Here is a 21,613-nt window from a genome sequence, read left to right as displayed (position 1 = left end):
TAGATGCAGTTGATGCATATACACAGGACTATATACATACATTTTCACATGAATTGCATTCCAGGACCCCGATCCTTCATATACTTAATTTTAAGTATGCAAGTACTCTTCACTTCAATGGATCTAATCCACTTGCTTAATTTGCAGAATTTGAACGCAGAGTGGAAAAGATTACAGGCTCGGGATAGTATTTGTTTAAAATCCATATTTTAAAATCCAAAATCATGACTGACTCTTATATTGGAGTAGGTCTGGTGTCAGATTTACTTACATCAGTTTTTCTATCCACTGAAGTGCATTTTTAATTTTGCCAAAAGAATAACTGAGGAAAGTAGATTAACTTGACTATCCATGACCTCCATTAAGTGAGGAACCATCCTTCTCCCAAAAAAGCACCCTTTGATTTGCTTTTTAACACCAATTGCAACTCTGTTATTCATTCATGCTCATGGGCCTTATCATATTAAAAACAAAAACAAAACACTAACACACAAACCAAACAATAAAGCCCAAGACATTTTTTTAACAAAAATACATTAAGAGACCTACTTCTTATGAAATAACGCTCCCAAAAGGAGCATTCCACTTCCCTTTATTATTAGTTATTTATGAACTGGCCTAGTTACACATAACTGTATGCCACTATTATGATTAACATTAATGATCCTTAGTTTGTATTCCTTATTATTGTAAACACTGCAGGATCAGGCCCATTGATTAATATCAAGGGACTATATCAGAAGGAACCTTTGGTTCCTAAACAAATTTCATAACCTCCAGAACTCTTTAATCGGAGGGCAATATTTTTGTTTATCTATCACCCTGGTACATAGCTGTTATTTTATGTATTAATTACATAAAATTAGTCCTTACCTCCCGCCTCAATTTCTCTTATTTCTCACCAGATAAGGGCAGGGACAGACTAAGGCTATGTCTAGACGGCTTTCTTCTGCCAAAAGATATGCAAATTCAGAGCTAATTTGCATATCTTCCAATCATGTTATCGGAAAAGATTTTGTCAAAAAAGAAAGCAGTTTAGACGTGGTTCTTTCAGAAAAAAAATCCCTGTTTCGAAAGACCCCTGCACGCCTCATATCTTAAGGAAGTAGGGGGTCTTTCAATAAAGGGTTTTTGTTTTGTTTTGTTTCTTTAAAAGAACCGTATCTAAACTGCTTTCCTTTTTGACAAAACCTCTTCCGATAACGCGACTGGAAGAAGATATGCAAATTAGCTCCAAATTTGCATATCTTTTCCGGCAGAAGAAAGCAGTCTAGACATAGCCTGAGTGTTCTGATAATTTCTGGATTCTCTTTTATCTAGCAAAAGCAGTCTGGGGGGAAGGCAGGAAGAGCTATTGGGCTCAGATCTGAATTAACTCATTGGGGGCTCAGGGCTAATAGGTCTGCAGTGGAGCCAAAATGAGGGGTTTAGAGTGTGGGAGAGAGTTGGGTTGAGGCAGGACGGTAGGTGTGGGAGAAGGTGAGGGCTCCGACTGGGGCTGCAGTATGGGCGATGAGTAATGTAGGGAAAGGAAGTCATTGCGTTCCCAAAAAGACAGGGGTAGCCTCATCCATGCTCCACCTGGGTAGGAAGGCTAGGGCTACAGAAAGGCTGCCTTGTGCTCTAGGGAACAGAGTGGGGCTGGGGGAATGTGGCTGCTTGGCTGCTCTGTGAGCTGGGGCCACGTGGCTGCTTGGTGCTCCAGAAGGGATCTGGGGTTGCCTGGTGCTCCGGGGGCTGGGTGGGAGCTAGAAGGAAGAAATTTGTCTGTGGAGAAGCAATGGAGATGTGATTCCAATCCCTGGTAGGAACTTCAAAAGGAAGCTAGAGGGCCTGAGCAAGAAAATATTTTCTTAGATGAAAAGAAAGTAGCTTTCTTTTCTCTGTAAGGCTATGTCTACACTGCACTCTAAACTCAAAATAAGATATGCAATTTGCGCTACATAATTTGTGTACTTATTTCGAGTTTATTTCAAAATGAAGTGCTATTTCGAGTCCTCTCTTAAACCTCATTGAACGAGGGTTACTGGGATGCCGAAACAGTACACTCATTTTTGAAAAATATTTCAAAATAACGGGTGGCTTGTGAAGACGCAAGGGAACTTTTTCGGGATACCTCTGGTGTCCTGAAATAGCACTGCGGTGTAGACATATCCTAAGTGAGCCAGTAATGTCCAACATGGTATACTGAGCAGATATGTTAGATTATGAGCAATAATATATTATTTCTGAGACGTGACCAGCTTTTAACCAATGATTTTAATACAAGTATACATTCACAATGAATATATGCACATCTACACAGAAAAATGTATTTTATCCATTAGAGAAGATTCTGAAGAGATAACAATACAGACTTGTGTATGTGATTAACTGTGATAATATGAAAGGCTGCAAGACGGTTGCTTAAGAAATGAGAACAACAAAGGAATAAACTATTGCAGGCATCACCAGAGCTGGAATGATATTGTACTGTGTACTATGTTTCCATAGCAACTAGCCATTGGAAGATGAATGTTTCATATTCACTCTGCTTTGCAGTACATGTCTATAAATCAAACTTGCATAAAGAGCCTAAGATTTCTTCTGTGGGGTGGTTCTCAAAACTAGGTTATTTTCTTGTTACTGGATAATTATAAAAGAAAGAAATATGAAACAGCTGGGTCATTTTTAGCAGAGAATGAACCAATACACTAAAGTATTAATACACCTCTGGCATGTGATCCTATTAAGTGCAAAGCAGAATAAAATGCAGATCATGAACACTATACATTGCTTCTGATCAGTGTACTCTGATGTATGCTTGCTCAATTCAGAAACTTGTTTATTGTTTTTTTTTAAGAGACGTATGCCATTTACTGGCTCTTTCACATTTTCATCTTCATAAGAATGATCATTTTTCAGCTTTTCTCTACTACTTCTCTTTCATTATCACAGTTTAAGGACTCCACAATTAAATATATTTGTCTTATACAAATGATATAGCTAAGACAGATATTTCTTTGAAAACAGTAATTAATAATGCTCTATATTTCCAACTAGGTTAACGAAATATAAATCAAAGTTTCACAACAAAAAATTTCTTGCTGTACCTTCTGACAACAACTGGTATACCACCATTCAATGAGGATACCATGTTCACTTTTAATTAAAAGATGTTATACTTAATAATGTCACATCATCCTATTTAACTAAACTTTTCTGACAATTCATATATGTACTCTCAAAGAGAGCAAGAATAACATGGTTATAATAAGGTTTAATTCATAAATCAACTGTCTATCAAACTAAATAAGTGTCTTGCTATTAAACCATTCTAGTCATTAAACTAGGCATTACTACAGTCTCTGTCTAGAATGGCCAATGTTCTTATGGAACATTGACATTTCAATCAGATGTATCTGAAGTGCAATTTGTTTAATATACCTGTTAAGCTAGCACAGAAAAAATTGAACTCTACAATTGTTTTACTACAATAACTATGCATGTACTATGGTCAATTAATGTGATCAAATATAAACAGAAGGTTCATCTGAAGCTTACATGAATCTTTGTGCAAATTGCACTGAGTATTAATAACTTTTTGGAAAAACCACAATATATATATAACAATTTCTAAATGAATTTTTCCTTTGATTTGTATGACATGCAAATACTCTCATATTGGTCTTATTACCTTCAAATAAGATTTTAAAAAATCTGCACACTTACTTATACTCAGAAACACTTTTGAATCAACTATTTATTCTCAGTCCTTACCTTAACAGAGCATTTAGCACCACCAAATGGTTAAGAGCATCTATTACCACCCCTCTGAAGCAGACTATAGTCATTCAATATATCTTATGTTCATAAATATACTTTATATCTATCTAATACCAAAATGAAGCACAGGAATTAACTGTTCATTTTCGGTGGGTTAGAGAAGTACACTATGCATAGTAATCCAGTTTATTTTGCTATGCTATATTAAAAATGTAAACTGCATTTTCATAGTAATAAAAATATATAAATGGAAAAACTAGGCAACTGATTTTAAAGCACCATGTAGGGAGTGAGCAAACAAAATGTGTGTGCACCTTTATGAGAATTTTTTGCACACACAAATTCAGATAACTGCATGTGTAAAACCTGTGCTTTCTAATCTCAGCATGAAAATGTTGAATTTTACTTCTATGCCTAATTGTGTTTTTTGAGTAGCTCATCTGTTGTACAAGGGATTTGTAAATTTGGCTCTGAATATTGAGATTATGATGGTTGTTTATTTTAATGTAAACTACAATAGAGTAATGACAAATAATGCCTGTAATCAGAGAAAAAAAGAACATTTTAAAAGGCAATTCAAAAGCATTTTTGAGGTCAACATGTAATTCACTATCTTTAGGATCTGAAGTCAGAAACACATCTGTTCAGTGCATGTTTATACATGAATGTATACATAAGTAGGATAAAATCCTACGTATATTAAAGAAAATGGCACAACTATTAAGGATTTCAATGGGGTCAGAGTTTCTCTTCTGCTGTGTAACAACTATCTTTGTACTACTAAAGATTTTCCTGGCTTCAGTGATTGATACACTTTTAAAATTTTTACTAAAAATAATAACATTGGGAAAAGCAGCAGGAGAAGCTAAATAGGCATTAAAAGCTATGACCTTGAATTTTCTTTCTTTTAAAAAGTTATTTTGTCTAGTCTCCTGTTGCAGTAAGCAGACTCAGCTGCTTTTATATATTTTTACTTTAATTTAAAAAAGTAAACCATTGAAAGTTTGAGATTTTTCTCATAAAATTGAAGTGATGCAGCAGTATGTGAAATGCCACAGAGACCATATCTTAAGCAACCTGCAGGGTTTACAATATTAAGAAAGAAAGTTAATCTAAAATAAAAGTTATTTAGGTGACAACTTCGTATCGTTCCAAAATGTACTCATTAAGCTTTTTTCTTTCTAGTCCCCACAAGCCTATCTTAGAGTTTGCTTACCTTTTGGTCATCAAAGCATCCACTGCCATACATCTTACATGCATATGTACTATAAATATTACATAAAGTACACATCAGCTCTGTACCTAAGATCTAAATTTAACCAAAGATCTCAGTTCTGATCTGTGTGTGAAAGAAAGGTCAAAGTTGGGTGTGCAGGGGGAGGGATAGGGAAGGGAAGAGAGAAACACAGCCACACATTCAGTTTAAATATATTGATCATATATTGATCTGTTTGTTTTGGCTGATGGGAGACTACAGAGAACCACATTTTGTGAGATGACAATATTAATGCTTCTGGTCCATACATTCAGAACATGCATTTCTGTGTTACTGCTTATATGTTCCTAATTCACCAGATGGCTCTTTCTGTTCACCAGTCTAGGAAAATTTTCTGGACATAACTTTATCCAATAAATTAAAACTTGCATACTACGAGGAACATGTATTCTCAATGATTTCAGTGGTGGTTATTAGTGGAATAAGGTGCTACTCGACATAGAATGCCAGAATCTGGCCCTAAGGCGGTCACAATTCTGTAAGAAACACTCTTTGAAACTGCAATCCGAGTAGTCCATAAATATGCAATCACAAGGCACACAACTTGGCAATACTGTAGTATAGTATCTACTAATCAATATGGTTAGCAACATTTTACAGGTATGACAATTTTTGTGACGTGAAAGAAATAGTGCAAGCTGTTTTTCAGCTGTTATCTATTAAAACTTGAATGTTGTATCTCAGTGAAAGAAAAAAAAAAGCACAGCATTCCTTTTCCTTCATTAGAGAAATGTTATATCACAAAACTTTGTTGTACTCTTTTCTATTCTGTTATGTTCTCTCATAGGCTGTGTCTAGACTGCAGGGCTTTTTCGAAAAAAGTAGCCTTTTTTCGAAAAAACTTCACCTGCGTCTAGACTACAGCCGCGATCTTTCAAAATTAAATCGAAAGAACGCGGCTTTTCTTTCGACGGCGGCACTCCTCATTTCACGAGAAAGAAGATCTTTTTTTCAAAAGTGTTCTTTCGAAAAAAGGCGTTCTTGAATGCAAACAGGGCTTTTTCGAAAGAGAGCATCCAGACTGCCTGGGTGCTCTCTTTCGAAAAAGCGGCTCACTTTTTCCAAAGAAGAGATTGCAGTCTAGATGATCTTTTTCGAAAGAAGCTTTTTCGAAAGTATCTTTCGAAAAAGACTCTTTCGAAAGAGGCTTGCAGTCTAGACGTAGCCCCATATGAAATCAAATCCTGGTTCCCCATAAATCTATGGCAAAATTAGAAGCAGGATTGGGCCCAACATTTTCAGAAATGATTTACAAAACAATGCCATGCTTAAATGTATTTAAAACTTCTTAAAGTAAAAGATAATAAAATTATAAATTTCAACAAAACAATTCTTCAAGTAGTAGAGAGCAAAACGATACAAATACCAATTACATGGATACATATATTGTATTTAATTATGGATAACATTAATTAGATCTTACCATAACTCATTATGATTGTTATATGACAAAAAGGAGGATTTTAACCAATTAAAGCACAGAAAAAAAACCAAACATTAGCTGCTTCTAATACAACAAAAGAACCTTAAATGACATATCCACAAGGGCCACTTTGTCTAATCTAGCTATTATATATTACTTACATCTGCCCATTCACTTATAGGTAACATACCCTAAGTGACTGGAGTGGAGAACAGAAAAATTTTCAAACCTTTACGAGGAAAAAAAAGCATATTTTCTGTCCTCTTTCTGGGGTGTTGCATTTTCTTCTTGTTGTAACACAAGATTTTCCAAAAATGCTTTTAATGCAAAACTTTTCTGTTGAAAGCATTTCCAGAAAATCATGCCAGTGTAGACGTAGCCAAGCTGAATACTAGTCAGCAGCGTGATGCTGTGGCAAAAAAAGCATACATGATTCTCGGATGCATGAACAGGTGTGTTGTGAGCAAGACACGAGAAGTCACTCTTCTGCTCTACTCTGCGCTGATTAGGCCTCAGTCGGAGTATTGTGTCCAGTTCTGGGCACCGCATTTCAAGAAAGATGTAGAGAAATTGGAGAGGGTCCAGAGAAGAGCAACAAGAATGATTAAAGGTCTAGAGAACATGACCTATGAAGGAAGGCTGAAGGAATTGGGTTTGTTTAGTTTAGAAAAGAGAAGATTGAGGGGGGACATGACAGCAGTTCCCAGGTATCTAAAAGGGTGTCTTAAGGAGGAGGGAGAAAACTTGTTCATCTTGGCCTCTGAGGACAAAACAAGAAGCAATGGGCTTAAACTGCAGCAAGGGAGGTTTAGGTTGGACATTAGGAAAAAGTTCCTAACTGTCAGGGTAGTCAATCACTGGAATAAATTGCCTAGGGAGGTTGTAGAATCTCCATCTCTGGAGATATTTAAGAGTAGGTTAGATAAATGTCTATCAGGGATGGTCTAGACCATGCTTGGTCCTGCCATGAGGGTGGGGGACTGGACTCGATGACCTCTTGAGGTCCCTTCCAGTCCTAGTATTCTATGATTCTATGATTCTAAGATTTAATATAAATGGGTGTTTCTTGGCCTATCTTCAGTTTGTTCACCCACAAATATTATATACTCTCCTTAAAAAGGCCACAAAAGAGCTTTTTAAAATGATTAGCCCTACAGTGTTGGGTTCAATCCTTAATGCGCAAAGATAAAAAGAGCACTCAAGAAATAAGTTATTCCATACTTAATATCCTTTCTCCCCCTTTTTTAGTTATTGTGAAGATCCACTGACTAATGCTCTATAGGACACATTACTATGCACCATACTGTGATTTCAGGAGGGGAGGGGGAGAAAAAAAGAACACAATACAAAATCAAATAAAATTTAAAAGTGGCTATTTGGTATAAATTAACATGGACTCTTTGGGACAAATATAGTATAATTTCATTTTAAATTTTTCAATACAATGAATACTGTTAGTGTGGTAACATTGTAAGTAACTATTACAACTTTTTTAGAAACCAAGCATATATATGCCGCCATATTAGCTCAAATAAAACCAGTATTTCCTGCATACTGGAATGTACCTTTGGGACAGTGACTATGCAATTGATAGCTAAATATTTAAAAAAAATAAAAATAAAATTTATATACCACTCAAACTTCATCCATCAGAAATGGACAGTGGGAAAAACACTCCTACAATATAAAACTTCCCACATCACCACATCTGCCAGCTCCAGCTAAAACACAAACAACACTTCAGATAAAACGGGATCAGACTTAGCAGCAGCTCCAGCCCACTTCAATTAACTCCTCTTTTGTACAAAAGGAGAGTGTGTGCGCTACCATGTTAGTTCCACAGTTTTCTGGAGACAACTATCAGGTTCCAGTTTTTCAAACAAGTCATTAAATTGGGAAAATGAATATTTTTAGACCTTAGAAGAAGCATTGTAGGATGTAATGTATTAGTTTTTCATGCTTGGTAATATTTTATCAGTGCCTGTAGTGCAGTGATGGGCAACCTCTGCGGCTTGTGGGTTGCATGCAGCCCATTGGGACTGTGGATTGCAAACAACACTGATTATGAGAACTGTGTTCTCCCTCTGCATCTAATCAAAGCACTGCTATGGTTCAATCAGCTTACCCAGCAAATTGAAAGTATGCAAGCACAGTTAGCACAATTATCCTATTCTAGAAGACCACCTTGGTTACAACAATCTTACAGCTCACTGAGATAGGGATGTGAAGGACTAGTAAACTATCCGATAAGCATTTGCTTATCGGATAGTTGACATGCTAGTTAACTGGTTGCTTCCCTCCTCACTTGCTGCCTCTATCAGAAAGAGGCAGCAAGGAGGAGATGAAGAGGGGGTACTTAAAAGCAGCAATGTCGCTTGAAGCCTGGAGCCAGACCCCAGGCTCCATGCAGCGCTGCTGCTATGAAACGCTGCATGCAGCCCGGGGCCATCTGGGGTGTTCCCAGGCTGCACGTGGTGTTTCAAAGCAGCAGCGCCGCATGGAGTCCAGGATCAGCAGGGGACTCCCCCACTGACCCTGGGCTTTATGCAGCACTGCCACTCTGAAATGCTGCAGGGAGCCCAGCATCAGGCTGCATACCGCGTTTCAAAGTGGCAGCGCCGGGTGGTGCCCAGGATCAACTGGCACCCTACGGCTGTTGCTACACTTCAAAGGTGGAATCACTCTATCGACTAATCAAATAATCAATGCAAAAATGCATCAACTATTTGATTATTCAATTAGTTGATATTTAACATCCTTACTCTGAGATGAAGGAGAACAACTCATATAGCCCACTCACTAGCCCAGGTTGCCCATCACTGCTGCAGTATTTATTCAAAATATCAGTAGATAAATAGACAAATCCCTTTTTCTTATACTATATGTTATACATGCAAGGATGTTGAAACAATAATGTGCTAAAGGCTTGTATCTTTGGCTCTGGAACCTAATCTACAGTTTCCAGAATTTTATTCATATGTGAATTAAGAGAAAATTAAAGAACAAGAATCAAACAAGACTTATATTTGTCTTACCTGAAAGCTTCAACTATCATCCTTTCAGGTAACTTTGGAGCAACAGAATTGAAGGCTCTTTTGAAATCTTCCAAAGTCAAAAATCCTTTATCTTGTTTAAAGAAGTGGGAAAATAAGATTAAAATACTGTGAAGAGTTATGCTTGCTCAAGAGCCAAACATTAATTATGTATATATTAATATTTATAAGAATGTCCAGTAGATCTTCAGAATCAAAATACACTCTTTGAAGTTGTTATAATTTCAACCAAAGTATTTGAGAAAATGGCTGGGATCCACATTGGGTATGGCAATGGGGTTTCCAAAAGATGAGGAGATTCAAGAATGATTCTATACTGTCACTTTGGTGTGCTACCAAGAACTCAATTCAAAGGAATTACACCAGCAACATCTATACTGTACCGTTTCATATTTAAGAATTCGTTTTAAAATTTTTCCGTTCGTAAATTTTTGTACCAGAGAAGCTTTTCAAATACACACTTTAAAATACATGAAATTTCCTTTCACGTGTGTTTCACAATGTTTCTTCCCATATTTGTTATCAAAATTCCACACATGGAGCTGTACTGAAACAAGATTTCCATGAGCGTTCATTTTCTCTTCTAGATGAATTTTGCAATGAAACTGTCCATATAATAGCAAAACAAAATTCACGAAAGAGACTAATCAACTATGATTATGGGAATGTCTACACTACTGAGCTAGGTTGCTATAACTATGGCAGCATAACCCTGTAGTGTAAATGCAGTCTATACCACCAGAAAGTACAGGAACACTTCTCTGAGTGATACTACCTAAGATGGCAGAAGTATTCTTCAAAACACATAGCTGCAACTACACTGGGGCTAAGTCACCATAGTCACAATGCTTAAAGATGTGTTTTTTCACACTATTTACCTTAACATTTAGGTGCAGACCAAGCCTGTGACTTCATTGCAGGAGTCAAGAGAACAAGAAAGTGACAATTCAAACAGAGTTGTCATTGGGTACGTATGGAGAGGACAGAGACAGTGAGCAAGACAGAAAAGAATATACAAAACAAAGGAGCAATGATGTAGCTTCTTAAGCACGTAAGCCTCTTTAAAAAGCTTTTTGAAGCTGCTACTAGCAGTTCAGGGCAAGAATGCTAGCCCTTAATTTAACAAAGGGGAAACCTGATTGGATACACAACATACCTGACAGCTTTGGATAAAAGGTAGAAAATATAAAGGGGTAGGGTCAGGCCTGCCAACAGGAGGTGGCAAACGGGATAATTGCTTTGGTGGCCAGAGCTTCTGGCCACTATCAAGACCCAGGCCCCTTTGAATTTCTATGTCTTTGAGGGACAGGGGGAACATGCCGCGATCTGCGCAGGGCTAAGAGCTGACTGCTCTTGGCCCCGCCTCTTTCACCTTCAGACCCACCCCTTCTGGGAGCGTGGAGCCAGCCTCTCACACACACACCTTGCCCCAGGGCCTGTGGTGGCTGTCAAGCTGGCTGGGTAGGCTGGGTACGCCCCTGTTTCTACTGTTCAATGGCCATCTAACGAGACAAGAACTAACTGATCATTGGTTCCCACCATCATTTACTGAAATCCTAGCCCATGGTTTATAAAGACTTTTGCATGTTTAGATGAACCTATGCAACCTACTTGTAGTTCTACAGTACAGTAATTATGTTTCAGGTTGCTTTATATTAGTTTAATTAGTATAAGCTTACAGTTTGGGGCTTGAGAGAGACAAGATGGACACAATCTGGGCAGCTACGCCCAGCAACAGGTGAAACCCACATCTACTCAGGACATGAAGAAGAGGGCACAACACACACATAAGGCATGGGCTTGATGTTATCAAGGGAGGCATCTGGAGCTTTAATGGAGTAGACAGCAGTATCATCATGCATCATCACAGCTAGATTCTATAACAAAGTGCAGAAGGTATTGATTATGCAAAGCTATGCACCAACCAACAAAGCAGCCGAGGAATGTAAAACAGACCTCTATGAGAAACTGCAATGTGTTGTGAACCAGAAAGCAAAGAAGGATATCTTGATTTTGATGGATGACTTCAATACAAAAATAGGAAGCATAAATACAGGCAGAGAATAGATCATGGGAAAAGAAGGCCTAGTTAACACGAATGAAAATGGAGAGCTCTTCAGTGACTTTTGTTCCTTCAACGGATTGGTGATATGTGGTAGTGTTTTTCCACACAAAAGGATCCATAAGGTCACTTGGGTTTCCCCAGATCACCAGTCAGAAAATCAGATTGATCATATATGTATCAGCAGTTCTTTCAGAAGATCGATGCAGGACGTCCATGCTAGAAAAGGAGCAGATATAGGTTCAGACCATCATCTGGTCACAATAAAACTCAAGTTCAAGCTCAAGAGGTTCACCACAAAAGTGACTAAACTGAGATTGAGATTCAACACGGAGCAGCTAAAGGAGTTAGAGACAAGAACATGTTTCCAAGTGGAGCTGTCCAACAGATATGCACTTCTGTCAAAACTTATTCTGGAAGATGCTACCATGGAACAAATTTGGGAATACACCAAAACAGCCTGGAAAGATCTGTGATAAAAATATTTGGAAAGAGGACAAGGCAGAACAAAGAAAGGATTACAGCAGAAATTCTGAGAAAAGTGAAAGAACGAAAGGACAGAAAAGCAGCAATTAACAACAGGAAAACAAGACCAGCCAAGGTGGAAGCTCAGATACTGTATTCGGAAGCCAACAGAGAAGTTAAAAAGGCTGTAAAACTGGACAAGAACAACTTTTTGGAAAACCTTGCACAATAAGCAGAACAAGCTGCAGGACGGAGGAACTTGAAAGAACTGTATGACATCACACGGAAGCTAGCTGGATCAGCCAGTACAGGATAAGGAGGAGCATGTGCTAACAAACCCAAGTGAGCAGCTCAGTAGATGGAAGGAACATTTTGAGGAGTTTCTGAATCACCCTGTCCACACAGAACCTGTGGAGTTACCACCTGCAAATATACCTCTGCAAATTAACAGCAGCAGACTTACAAAGGAAGAAATCAGAAAAGCCATTGCCCATCTGAAAAGTGGAAAAGCACCTGGTCCAGACAAGATCCCCGCAGAAGCAATCAATGCAGATAGTGAGACATCAGTCAATATGACGTATAATCTATTTGGGAAAATTTGGGTCACTGAAGAGATCCCACAAGACTGGAAACATGGCTACCTTATCAAGCTTTCAAAGAAAGGCAACCTGAAGGAATGCAAGAATTGGAGGGTCATCACATTACTGTCTATTCCAGGAAAGGTGTTCAATAAGATTCTCTTGGACAGAATGAAGACAGAAACTGATAGATAGCTCAGAGAAGAACAGGCCAGCTTCTGAAGCAAGAGATCTTGTACTGATCAAACAGCAAGTCTCAGAGTGATCATAGAACAGTCGCTTGAGTGGAATTCCCCACTGTCTGTAACTTTCATAGACTTCAAAAAAGCCTTTGACAGCATTGATAGAGACACCTTGTGGAAACTGCTGCAACATCGTGGCATTCCATCTCAAATTATTGACCTGATCCATTCAATGTACGAACCCTTGACATGCCAAGTTGTACGCAATGGTGTCTTGACAGAATCCTTCAGCATACCGTCCAGAGTGCAACAAGGGTGCCTATTGCCACCTTTCCTGTTCTTGATCAAAATGGACTGGATTATGAGCAGAACAACAGATGGCCAGCAATGGGACATTCAGTGGACACCTTTCAAACAACTAGAGGACATTGATTTTGCTGACGATGTCGCCCTCCTTTCACGCCAACATGAAAGCATGGAAGAAAAGGTTGTAACACTAGACAAAACTGCCTCAATGATTGGACTGAGCATCAACAAGGGAAAGACCAAGACAATGAGGATCAATCAGTCTATCACCATCACACTGAGAGGGGATGATCTGGAAGATGTGGAGCAGTTCACCTACTTGGGGAGTATTATGGGCAGAGACGAGGAACAGATAAGGATATCAATGCTAGGATAGGGAAAGCAACAGCTGCATTCAAGTCTCTTTGTCCCATATGTAGCTCACAAATAATACCTGCAAAGATGAAACTGTGGATCTTCAACACAAATGCAAAGAGCGTGTTCTTGTATGGATACGAGAACTGGTGTACTAAAAAGTTTTTAAATCACAAGCTACAGACAATCATAAACAGATGCCTGAGGTACATTCTTTACATCAAATGGCAAGTCTTTGTTACAAATGAGGAGCTTTGGAACAGAGCAGGACAAGAACCACTTGACGTTCAAATCAAGAGAAGAAAGTGGGGATGGCTAGGCCACACACTCAGAAAACTACCTTCCAGTATAGTCCATCAAGTTCTCACGTGTAACCCACAAGGAAAACACAAAAGAGGAAGACCTTGGATAACGTGGAGAAGATCTACTGAGACTGAAGGACAACAGCTGGGGTACCCCTGGGGTCAGCTAGAAGTTTTGTCTTGAGGCAGAGTAAAGTGGAGGAGACTTGTAGATGACCTAAACTCCTCTTAGAGTACAAGAGTTTAGTAGCAGTATATTAGTTTAGTACAACTTGCAACCAGTGTCAAAGCTGGATAAAAAGGCCAAAGGATTAGAGATCAGAAAATAAGTAAGTAACATGGGATTTTGCTAGTGGACTCTGTGTCTATGGAAAATGAGAGATCACAAGTCATCCTGTGGTTCCATCTGTCCCCTTTGCTGAAGGAAAGGTGCAAAGATTCGGCCGAGTAAGCTTGGAGATAGGCACATGAAAGTCTCTCCTGAGTTATGGGCTATAAAATAGATATGCTGTAAACCCTACTAACAGGCCTCATATGAAAATACAGAGCAGATAATGCACCTCTCCAATATTACATGCTAATGAAGTCGCAGCTTGTCATTTAAAATCTATTTTGGTGTTTTGTGTGTTCTGATCAAGCTGCAGAGGATCCTTGATTGACTCATTCCAGCACTTGGCCCACCTATGTTCACCATGTGCCACACCAAAGTTTCAGGCAAAAGGGAGAGAGAGGAAATAATGTGAAAAGGATAATATAAATTCTACATGTCCTTGGTTCAGTGGACCTGTACTCAAGCTTCTTTCCTCTTTGGGAGAAAAAGGGATGGAGGGAGAGAAGAGAAGAGAAGAGAAGAGAAGAGAAGAGAAGAGAAGAGAAGAGAAGAGAAGAGAAGAGAAGAGAAGAGAAGAGAAGAGAAGAGAAGAGAAGAGAAGAGAAGAGAAGAGAAGAGAAGAGGAATCACATTCTGTCCCCACAGCCTACCAGAAAAGGAAAAGAACCTCTAAATCTGAGTCCCAGAATAAGCCAGAGAACATCCTTGCTGCTTTGTTTCTTCCCCTTCATCCTTCAGGCAGGGAAGTAAAGATTCCCACCCATCTCTTGGGAGAAGAATCAGCAGAGTAAATTGTGTGCTTGAGTAAGCAGGGAAATATTAGGAGAAGGCGATCCTGAGGGAGTTACAGAAATCAGGATGGAGATATGATAGTGGTAACAGTAAGTGGGGTCAGGACAGGTGCATCGCTAGAGATATTTTTTTCAAAACTGGAAAAGCATGCAGTGGAACAGACAACTTGGGATTCTACTGCTGTTCTCAACTGTCTGCGGTCCCGGCTTCTGTTAATCATCTATTTGTAATGCTGTTACTATATCAGTTACTTTACTTGGAAACACAAAATCATAGGAAAGTAGGGCTGGAAAACCCGCATCTAGGATACTGTCCACTTTTATATTAAGGCTCCACTGCAGTGTTGCTTAAACTTTTTAAGACCGAGGAACACCAAACATTTTTTTTATGAGGAACACCAAGGATTTTGGGGGAGAGGAAAATCGGGGGAAAATAAAATAATTGAGAAAAAAAAGGCAGCCATTTTGAACTCTGTTGTTCTCCACGGCACACCGGTGTTCCCCGGAACACAGTTTAAGAAACACTGCTCTACAGCATATTTGATTCAGTGTGGAAGTCTCTCTTAAATAACTCTGCAGTAAAGAAAAACTTACATTGCATGTCAAAAGCTGTGAATATCTGCCTTTTTTCACTATGGTACAGTTGTGCAGCCTTCTTTGCACTCATAAGTTTTAAAAATTCTTCGAGTAATACACCTAGAAAAATGGAAAACAAAAAACCCCTCTGCTTTAATTGACCTCTGCAACTATGAATGACTCAGGCAATAGAATTGTAACTGATTAGTAATTGTAAGAACAAGAATTGAAACAATTATCTTCCATATTGTTATATTATGTGAAAATACTCTACTAGAGATTTGCAAAATTCAGCAATATATTTCTGCTCTCTCTCATTTGCATGCTACAAAGCAATCTTACATTACAATGGGAAAACAGGTCAAAGTAATGGTCTCTCCAAAGTCAATAGTTCTTGCATTCCACAAATAAAGACTTAGAGTGTATTGCACAAACAATATAGCTGGCATCATTCCCAGCACTTTCCAAACCCTCTAAAATGCTCTGAAGCCTCAGGTTTGGTTTCCTATGAATGGTAACACTGGATTGCTTATTACATTTACCTATTGTGTAAAATTGTTTCTAAGTACATTTATCTGATTTTTTTAGTGAGAGTTAAATAAAACAGATTTGAATGCGTATACAGTTTGTTAAATCCAGCCCTAATTAACTGTCTGGTATTTCTGAAAGCAAAGTACTTGTGCAAAAACATAATCTTAGGAAAAATTTATGCCCTATTTTTTAAAGATAGAACAAGGCAAGACAGAAAAACGTAATTTCAACTCTGACTTCACACACAGTCTAATCTTTTGCCTTATATCTGTGAAATAAACAGACCTAGAACTATTTTATATAACTGAAATAATTTATCAAGAACAGTATCACTGTATTGGTCACCTTTAAAAAAAACAAATAACATCACAAGACCTCTGTGATTTTTGTTCTTACAGTTTTTCCATATCCATTTATTTCTAATATAGCTCAGAAGCATAGCTCCTTTAGCTCTTAGTTGAATACTGTCAATTCAAATCTTAAACTACAAGCTCACAAGGTCCCCATGTTTTTCCATTACTGCTTCTTGAAAACACCACATTAAAAGCCATTACATTCTCAGTTTCTAGAATTATAGACACATGCTGGTTTCAACTACTAGGTTGTGTTAATGCACAATTTCTTTAATAATAAGGGATGCCGAAATACACTCTACTTGCCTGCCTGAGCAACATCCCTTTCAATTGGATAACTATGGACGTGAAGCCTTAGAAAAGCAATCCATTTATTTATGTATTTTCTCTTTCAAAATGACACATGACTGAAAAATTATAGTACAAACAATTTTCCTTTTATAGAATGACCCCTAAAGTATTGTGCCACCCACTCATTGATCCCTTAGTGCTGGCTTGTTACTGATAATAACTACAGAATACAAAGCTACATCAATATGCAAGAACCCATCTTTCTAGGTAAAAATATAAAGTGCTGTCTCAACTGGATACTTTTAGGAGAGGGTTGATGGGTCCTGACCAGGGAGGGTGCAGGACTGGTTCCCAGGGAAGTACCTTAGAAAAAGCAGTGCTCAGGGGAGCTAGAAAGAGATAGAACGGCTCCAGCTAGGCAACTGCCAGGATGCAGGCCTTGATGCAAAGGCCAGAGAGGTGCGCGGATCCCAAGAGAAGTGGCCCAGGGAACAGGAGGCAGTAAAGGAGGAGAGAAGGAGGACAAGACAAGGAGGACAGGACAAATTTCCTACCAAATGATCCCTCGGCCTTGACCCACAGTAGTGGGAAGGACTGGGTTTCCCCCTTGCACTTCACCTAGCCACACTGAGGAGTGGCCTTTATGGACTGTGGCTTGCCCCAAAGTAAGGGGCTACAGTGAGGCTGCAGTGGTCCCAGGCCACATACCAGACACTTCCTCTCCTGCAGGCAGCTGGATAGAGATGACTAGACTCCTCTTGGACTCTGTGGGGCGCTCATAAGAAGGGTGGAACCCGTTACACTCCTATTTCCCCCACCTTACTCCACTGCCCATTCCCATCTACTCCCTATTCCCCCCCCAAGGCCACCACCTCTCCTTCCATATATATCTTCTTGAGGGTCCAAGTACCTAATTAGCAGAGCCATGCCTGAGTGTCTCCACTAATTAGATGGGCGGTCCTTCACTGTTTTAGGTGCACACCTTAGAGGGAACTATCTGCAGACCACGTGAATGGAGCTCACAGACCACAGTTTGAGAGCCTCAGATCTAATACAATGCCACTGTATTTGGGAAGCATATACTGCAGATGCACTTTTATTTGTTAAAAAGTACACTTAGAATTAATAGACCACTAAGGGGCTGCAGACTCAAAGTTTCTCTAGCCAGCCCTGGCTCTTTGCCACTCACCTGCTGGGAGCGCTGAACCAAGCCACAGCAGGCCTGGCTTTCCCCCCAGCTGCCGGGAGGGGCCAAGCCAAAGCCGTGACAGGCTCTTTCACCAGCCACTGGGAGGAACCAGGCCCAGGTTCCTCACCCTCCCCTCACCACCGGGAAAGATCTGAGGCTGCCTTGGCTCTCTGCCCTCCCCTCCCCTTTCCAGTCACCAGGGAAGGCCCGACATCAAGGCTGCCCTGGCTCTTGGGCCCTATCCCCCAGCCTCTTGCCCCTCCCAGCCCTTTGCATTCCCTCCCCCCTGGCTGCTGGGGGTGGGCCAAAGCTGCGCCAGACTGGACTATCCTCCCCCCCAGCCTCTGGGAGGAGCCATGCCCAAGCCGTTCTGGACCAAGCTTTCCCTCACCCAGCCACTAGGATGGGCTGCGCCAAGCCGCATCAGGCCTAGCTCCCCCTCCACCATGGGCCGCTGGGAGGGATGGGCCTAGCTTTCCCCCTCCAGCTGCCAAGAGGGGGCAGGCCTGGTTTTTCCTCACCCCAACCACCAGGGGGTTGTGCTTGGCTGAGGCTGTCAGACCTGCGCAGCTCCCCCCTGAAGGATAGAGAAGGGGCGAGGTGGGGAGGCCACATAGCTCATAATCCCCCAGAGCACTGAGGGGGAGGCCATGTGAATGAGGGTGGAGAGAGGGGCTGTAGAATGCAGAATGGTACATGCCGTCACTCTGTCGTCCCACAGGAAAAACTTTTTATATACACATACACACAGATTTCAATTAGGCTGTAAAAACTTGCTATTAAAACCTCAATTTTGATTAACTACATTTGTACCAACATACGGATAATATGGTATTTACCAGAAGTGGTTTTTACCAAGTAAATCCTGTGTTTCACCACTCAGGGGAAAAAAAATGAATTAGTCCCATTTCTAGGCATTTTCTATTTTAAAATCTGTTTCATTAATGCACACCATATTATCCTTACCTTTAGTTACACATTCAAATAGTGGTTACACAAGACACTAGATTTGGGAATTAATTTAAGCTTGTACAAATAAAAAGTACAACTGCAGTAAAGGCAATACTAATATATATGACACATAATACTGAACATCATAATATCTATACACTTTGGTTTGGTATACCTTCCAAGAAAATTATACATGTCACCATATTTCAGTTTTCAATATTATATGTAATAAAACTATCATCAAACTGGTAAATGTTTTTCTGTTAATTTGGTTAGTATATTCTAATAATTTTATTTTCCCAGTTTAATCTTTAAATTATTTTTCCCTGGGTAACTGCCAGCCTTACACCAAAGACAAGCCTAAAAGCTAATTTTCAATATTGGTGTCCCAAGATTCTAGCAACTAAATATTTCTGATTCATTCACAGTTTGTGTAAATCTCTTTGCAATTAATTTGTAGCAGGTTCTTTTAAAAGGACTAGAGAAAAAAGGAAGACTTGTTTGCATATTACCTGAATTGTTTTGTTGCACTGAGGCCATTACTGAATCTACCTCCACCTGGAACAGAGAAAAAACATCAGGCAATATTACTGAGCCTACTTATACCGTGTAGTGAATATGATCCATTAAAGTTATTTCAATTTGTATCAAATGTAATTAACTAAATTCAGTTCTGATCACATAAGTATTACAGTAAATAGTTATTCTGTAAAATCATTTGAAGTATTAGTTTCAATACTATGACTTCAATGCACATATGGCCCACATTAAACATTCAGAAAAAAATGAAAGGCTAAGTCTACACTACACAGTTAAGTTGACATAATTTCTGTCAATAATTATAAACCGCTAAAATCACATTGCCTGTGCATGTTCATACAACACTCTTTGTGTGTGGCAGAGTGCATTCAGTCGGTGCTCTAGCACTGAGAGAGCAGTGCATTGTGGATAGTCGCACAGTGGGATAACTGCCACCTTTTGCTGCTAGGCATTATGGGAATGGGGAATAGAGGCATCATGGATATGAGCTCACCATCCCATGAAGGAATTTTTTTCTGTCCCATCATCCTATGGGTTTCTGTTTCATAGATTTTTTTCTACAGCACCTGTAAAATGTCAACCCACCATTAAAGGCTTGCTGGTACTGCCTTTATGGCAAGTTAGACTTAAATTAGGAAAATATTCCCATGGTCATAAGCAGAGTGCTGTACTCTACCTAATGTTTGTAATGCTAAGGGAGAAAAAGTTTCTCTAGGAAACACAAAGCATTGAGACGGATGGGCTGACAGCTCATTTGGAACAGCCAGATACCAAAGCTATTAGAGGAGCTCAAAAGTGGGCTATTTGAATCAGGGAGGCTTATGTAGAGCACTTTGACAAGGAAGCTCCAGGTAATGTATCTTTATGTAATGCATTCACCCACGCTTTGTTTACTTGCTGTTTAGAATAACTCTTAGGGTGATTGCTTCCTGAGCACAATTTATAGTCTGCAAATGTTCCAGTTAATTCTGAAATAATAGTTCCTCACTTTCACATTTGAGTTAACTGTGGTTTGTAACCTATTCTTTAAATCAGCTTCTGTACCTAATGACTGGAAGACAGTTAACGTGACACCAATATTTAAAAAGGGCTCTAGAGGTGATCCTGGCAATTACAGACCAGTAAGTCTAACATCAATATCGGGCAAATTAGTTGAAACTATAGGAAATAATAAAACTGTAAAGACACATAGAGGATGAACATAATGTGTTGGGGAAAGTCAACATGGTTTCTGCAAAGAGAAATCATGCCTTATTAATCTACTAGAGTTCTCTGAAGGGGTCTACAAACATATGGACAATGGGGATCCAGTGGATATAGTATACTTAGATTTTCAGAAATCCTCTAATAAGGTCCCTCACCAAAGGCTCTAAAGTAAAGTAAGTTGTCATGGGATAAGAGGGAAGGTCCTTTCATGGACTGATAACTGGTTAAAAGACAGGAAACAAGGGTATGAATAAATGTTAAGTTTTCCAAGTGAAGAGAGGTAACTAGTGGGGTCCCCCAAGGGTCTGTCCTGGGACCAATCCTATTCAACTTATTTATAAATGATCTAGAGAAAGGGGTAAGCAGTGAGGTGGCAAAGTTTGCAGACAGTACTAAACTGCTCAAGACAGTTAGGATCAAAGCAGACTGTGAAGAGCTTCACAAAGATCTCACCAAACTAAGTGATTGGGCAACAAAATGACAAATGACATTTAATGTTGATAAATGTAAAGTAATGCACATTGGAAAAAAATAATCCCAACTATACATACAAAATGATAGGGACTAGTTTAGTTACAAATACTCAAGAGAGAGATCTTGTCTAGGGAATTTTAGGATGGCATGGCATACAGTTCTATATAAACTGTAGAGGAAGGCAAACATGTTTTGATTGCAGTATAATTAGGAACTTCGGCATTTTTGTTTCCATCCACTGCTTCTGTCCCTCTAAAATACACTCCTGGTCTTGCTTCCTCTCCAGGCTATCTATTTGAATTTTGTTTTGTTAATTGTCTCTCTCTATGACCTGCGATCATGATCTGTGGCATCAGAGGATTGGAGCACTTCCCTAAACTGTGTCCTCCCTACTCCTCTTGGGTTGCCTCCTTGTTTAATGGAGGCACTCTACTGGTACATATGGAATGCCTCCCAAGGATACATCTGTAGAGGCATAAGAAACAAAGGCAGTATTGATTGTACACCCACAGCACTGAATTGTAAGAGGCTATGTCTAGACTATGATCCTCTTCCGCAAAAGGAAATGCAAATGGAGCGCTCATTTGCATATGTCATTTGCATTTCCTCCTTGG

General features: G+C 39.4%; 1 protein-coding gene across 1 annotated transcript in view; it reads right to left on the bottom strand.

The window, feature by feature from the left end:
* EFCAB11 (EF-hand calcium binding domain 11) overlaps positions 1-21,613 on the bottom strand; it is a 131,638-nt gene that overhangs the window by 82,786 nt on the left and 27,239 nt on the right. The window contains exons 3-5 of the mRNA XM_014573261.4: positions 19,292-19,337; positions 15,483-15,584; positions 9,500-9,590 (exon numbers count right to left, since the gene is read on the bottom strand). Of these exons, the coding sequence (XP_014428747.3) occupies positions 9,500-9,590; positions 15,483-15,584; positions 19,292-19,337 (239 nt within the window). The remainder of the gene's footprint in view (positions 1-9,499; positions 9,591-15,482; positions 15,585-19,291; positions 19,338-21,613) is intronic.

This window comes from Pelodiscus sinensis, chromosome 5 (assembly GCF_052426305.1).
Source record: "Pelodiscus sinensis isolate ZL-2025 chromosome 5, ASM5242630v1, whole genome shotgun sequence".
In the NCBI taxonomy this organism is placed as follows: domain Eukaryota; kingdom Metazoa; phylum Chordata; order Testudines; family Trionychidae; genus Pelodiscus; species Pelodiscus sinensis.
This window is presented reverse-complemented; position numbering and strand designations above follow the sequence as displayed.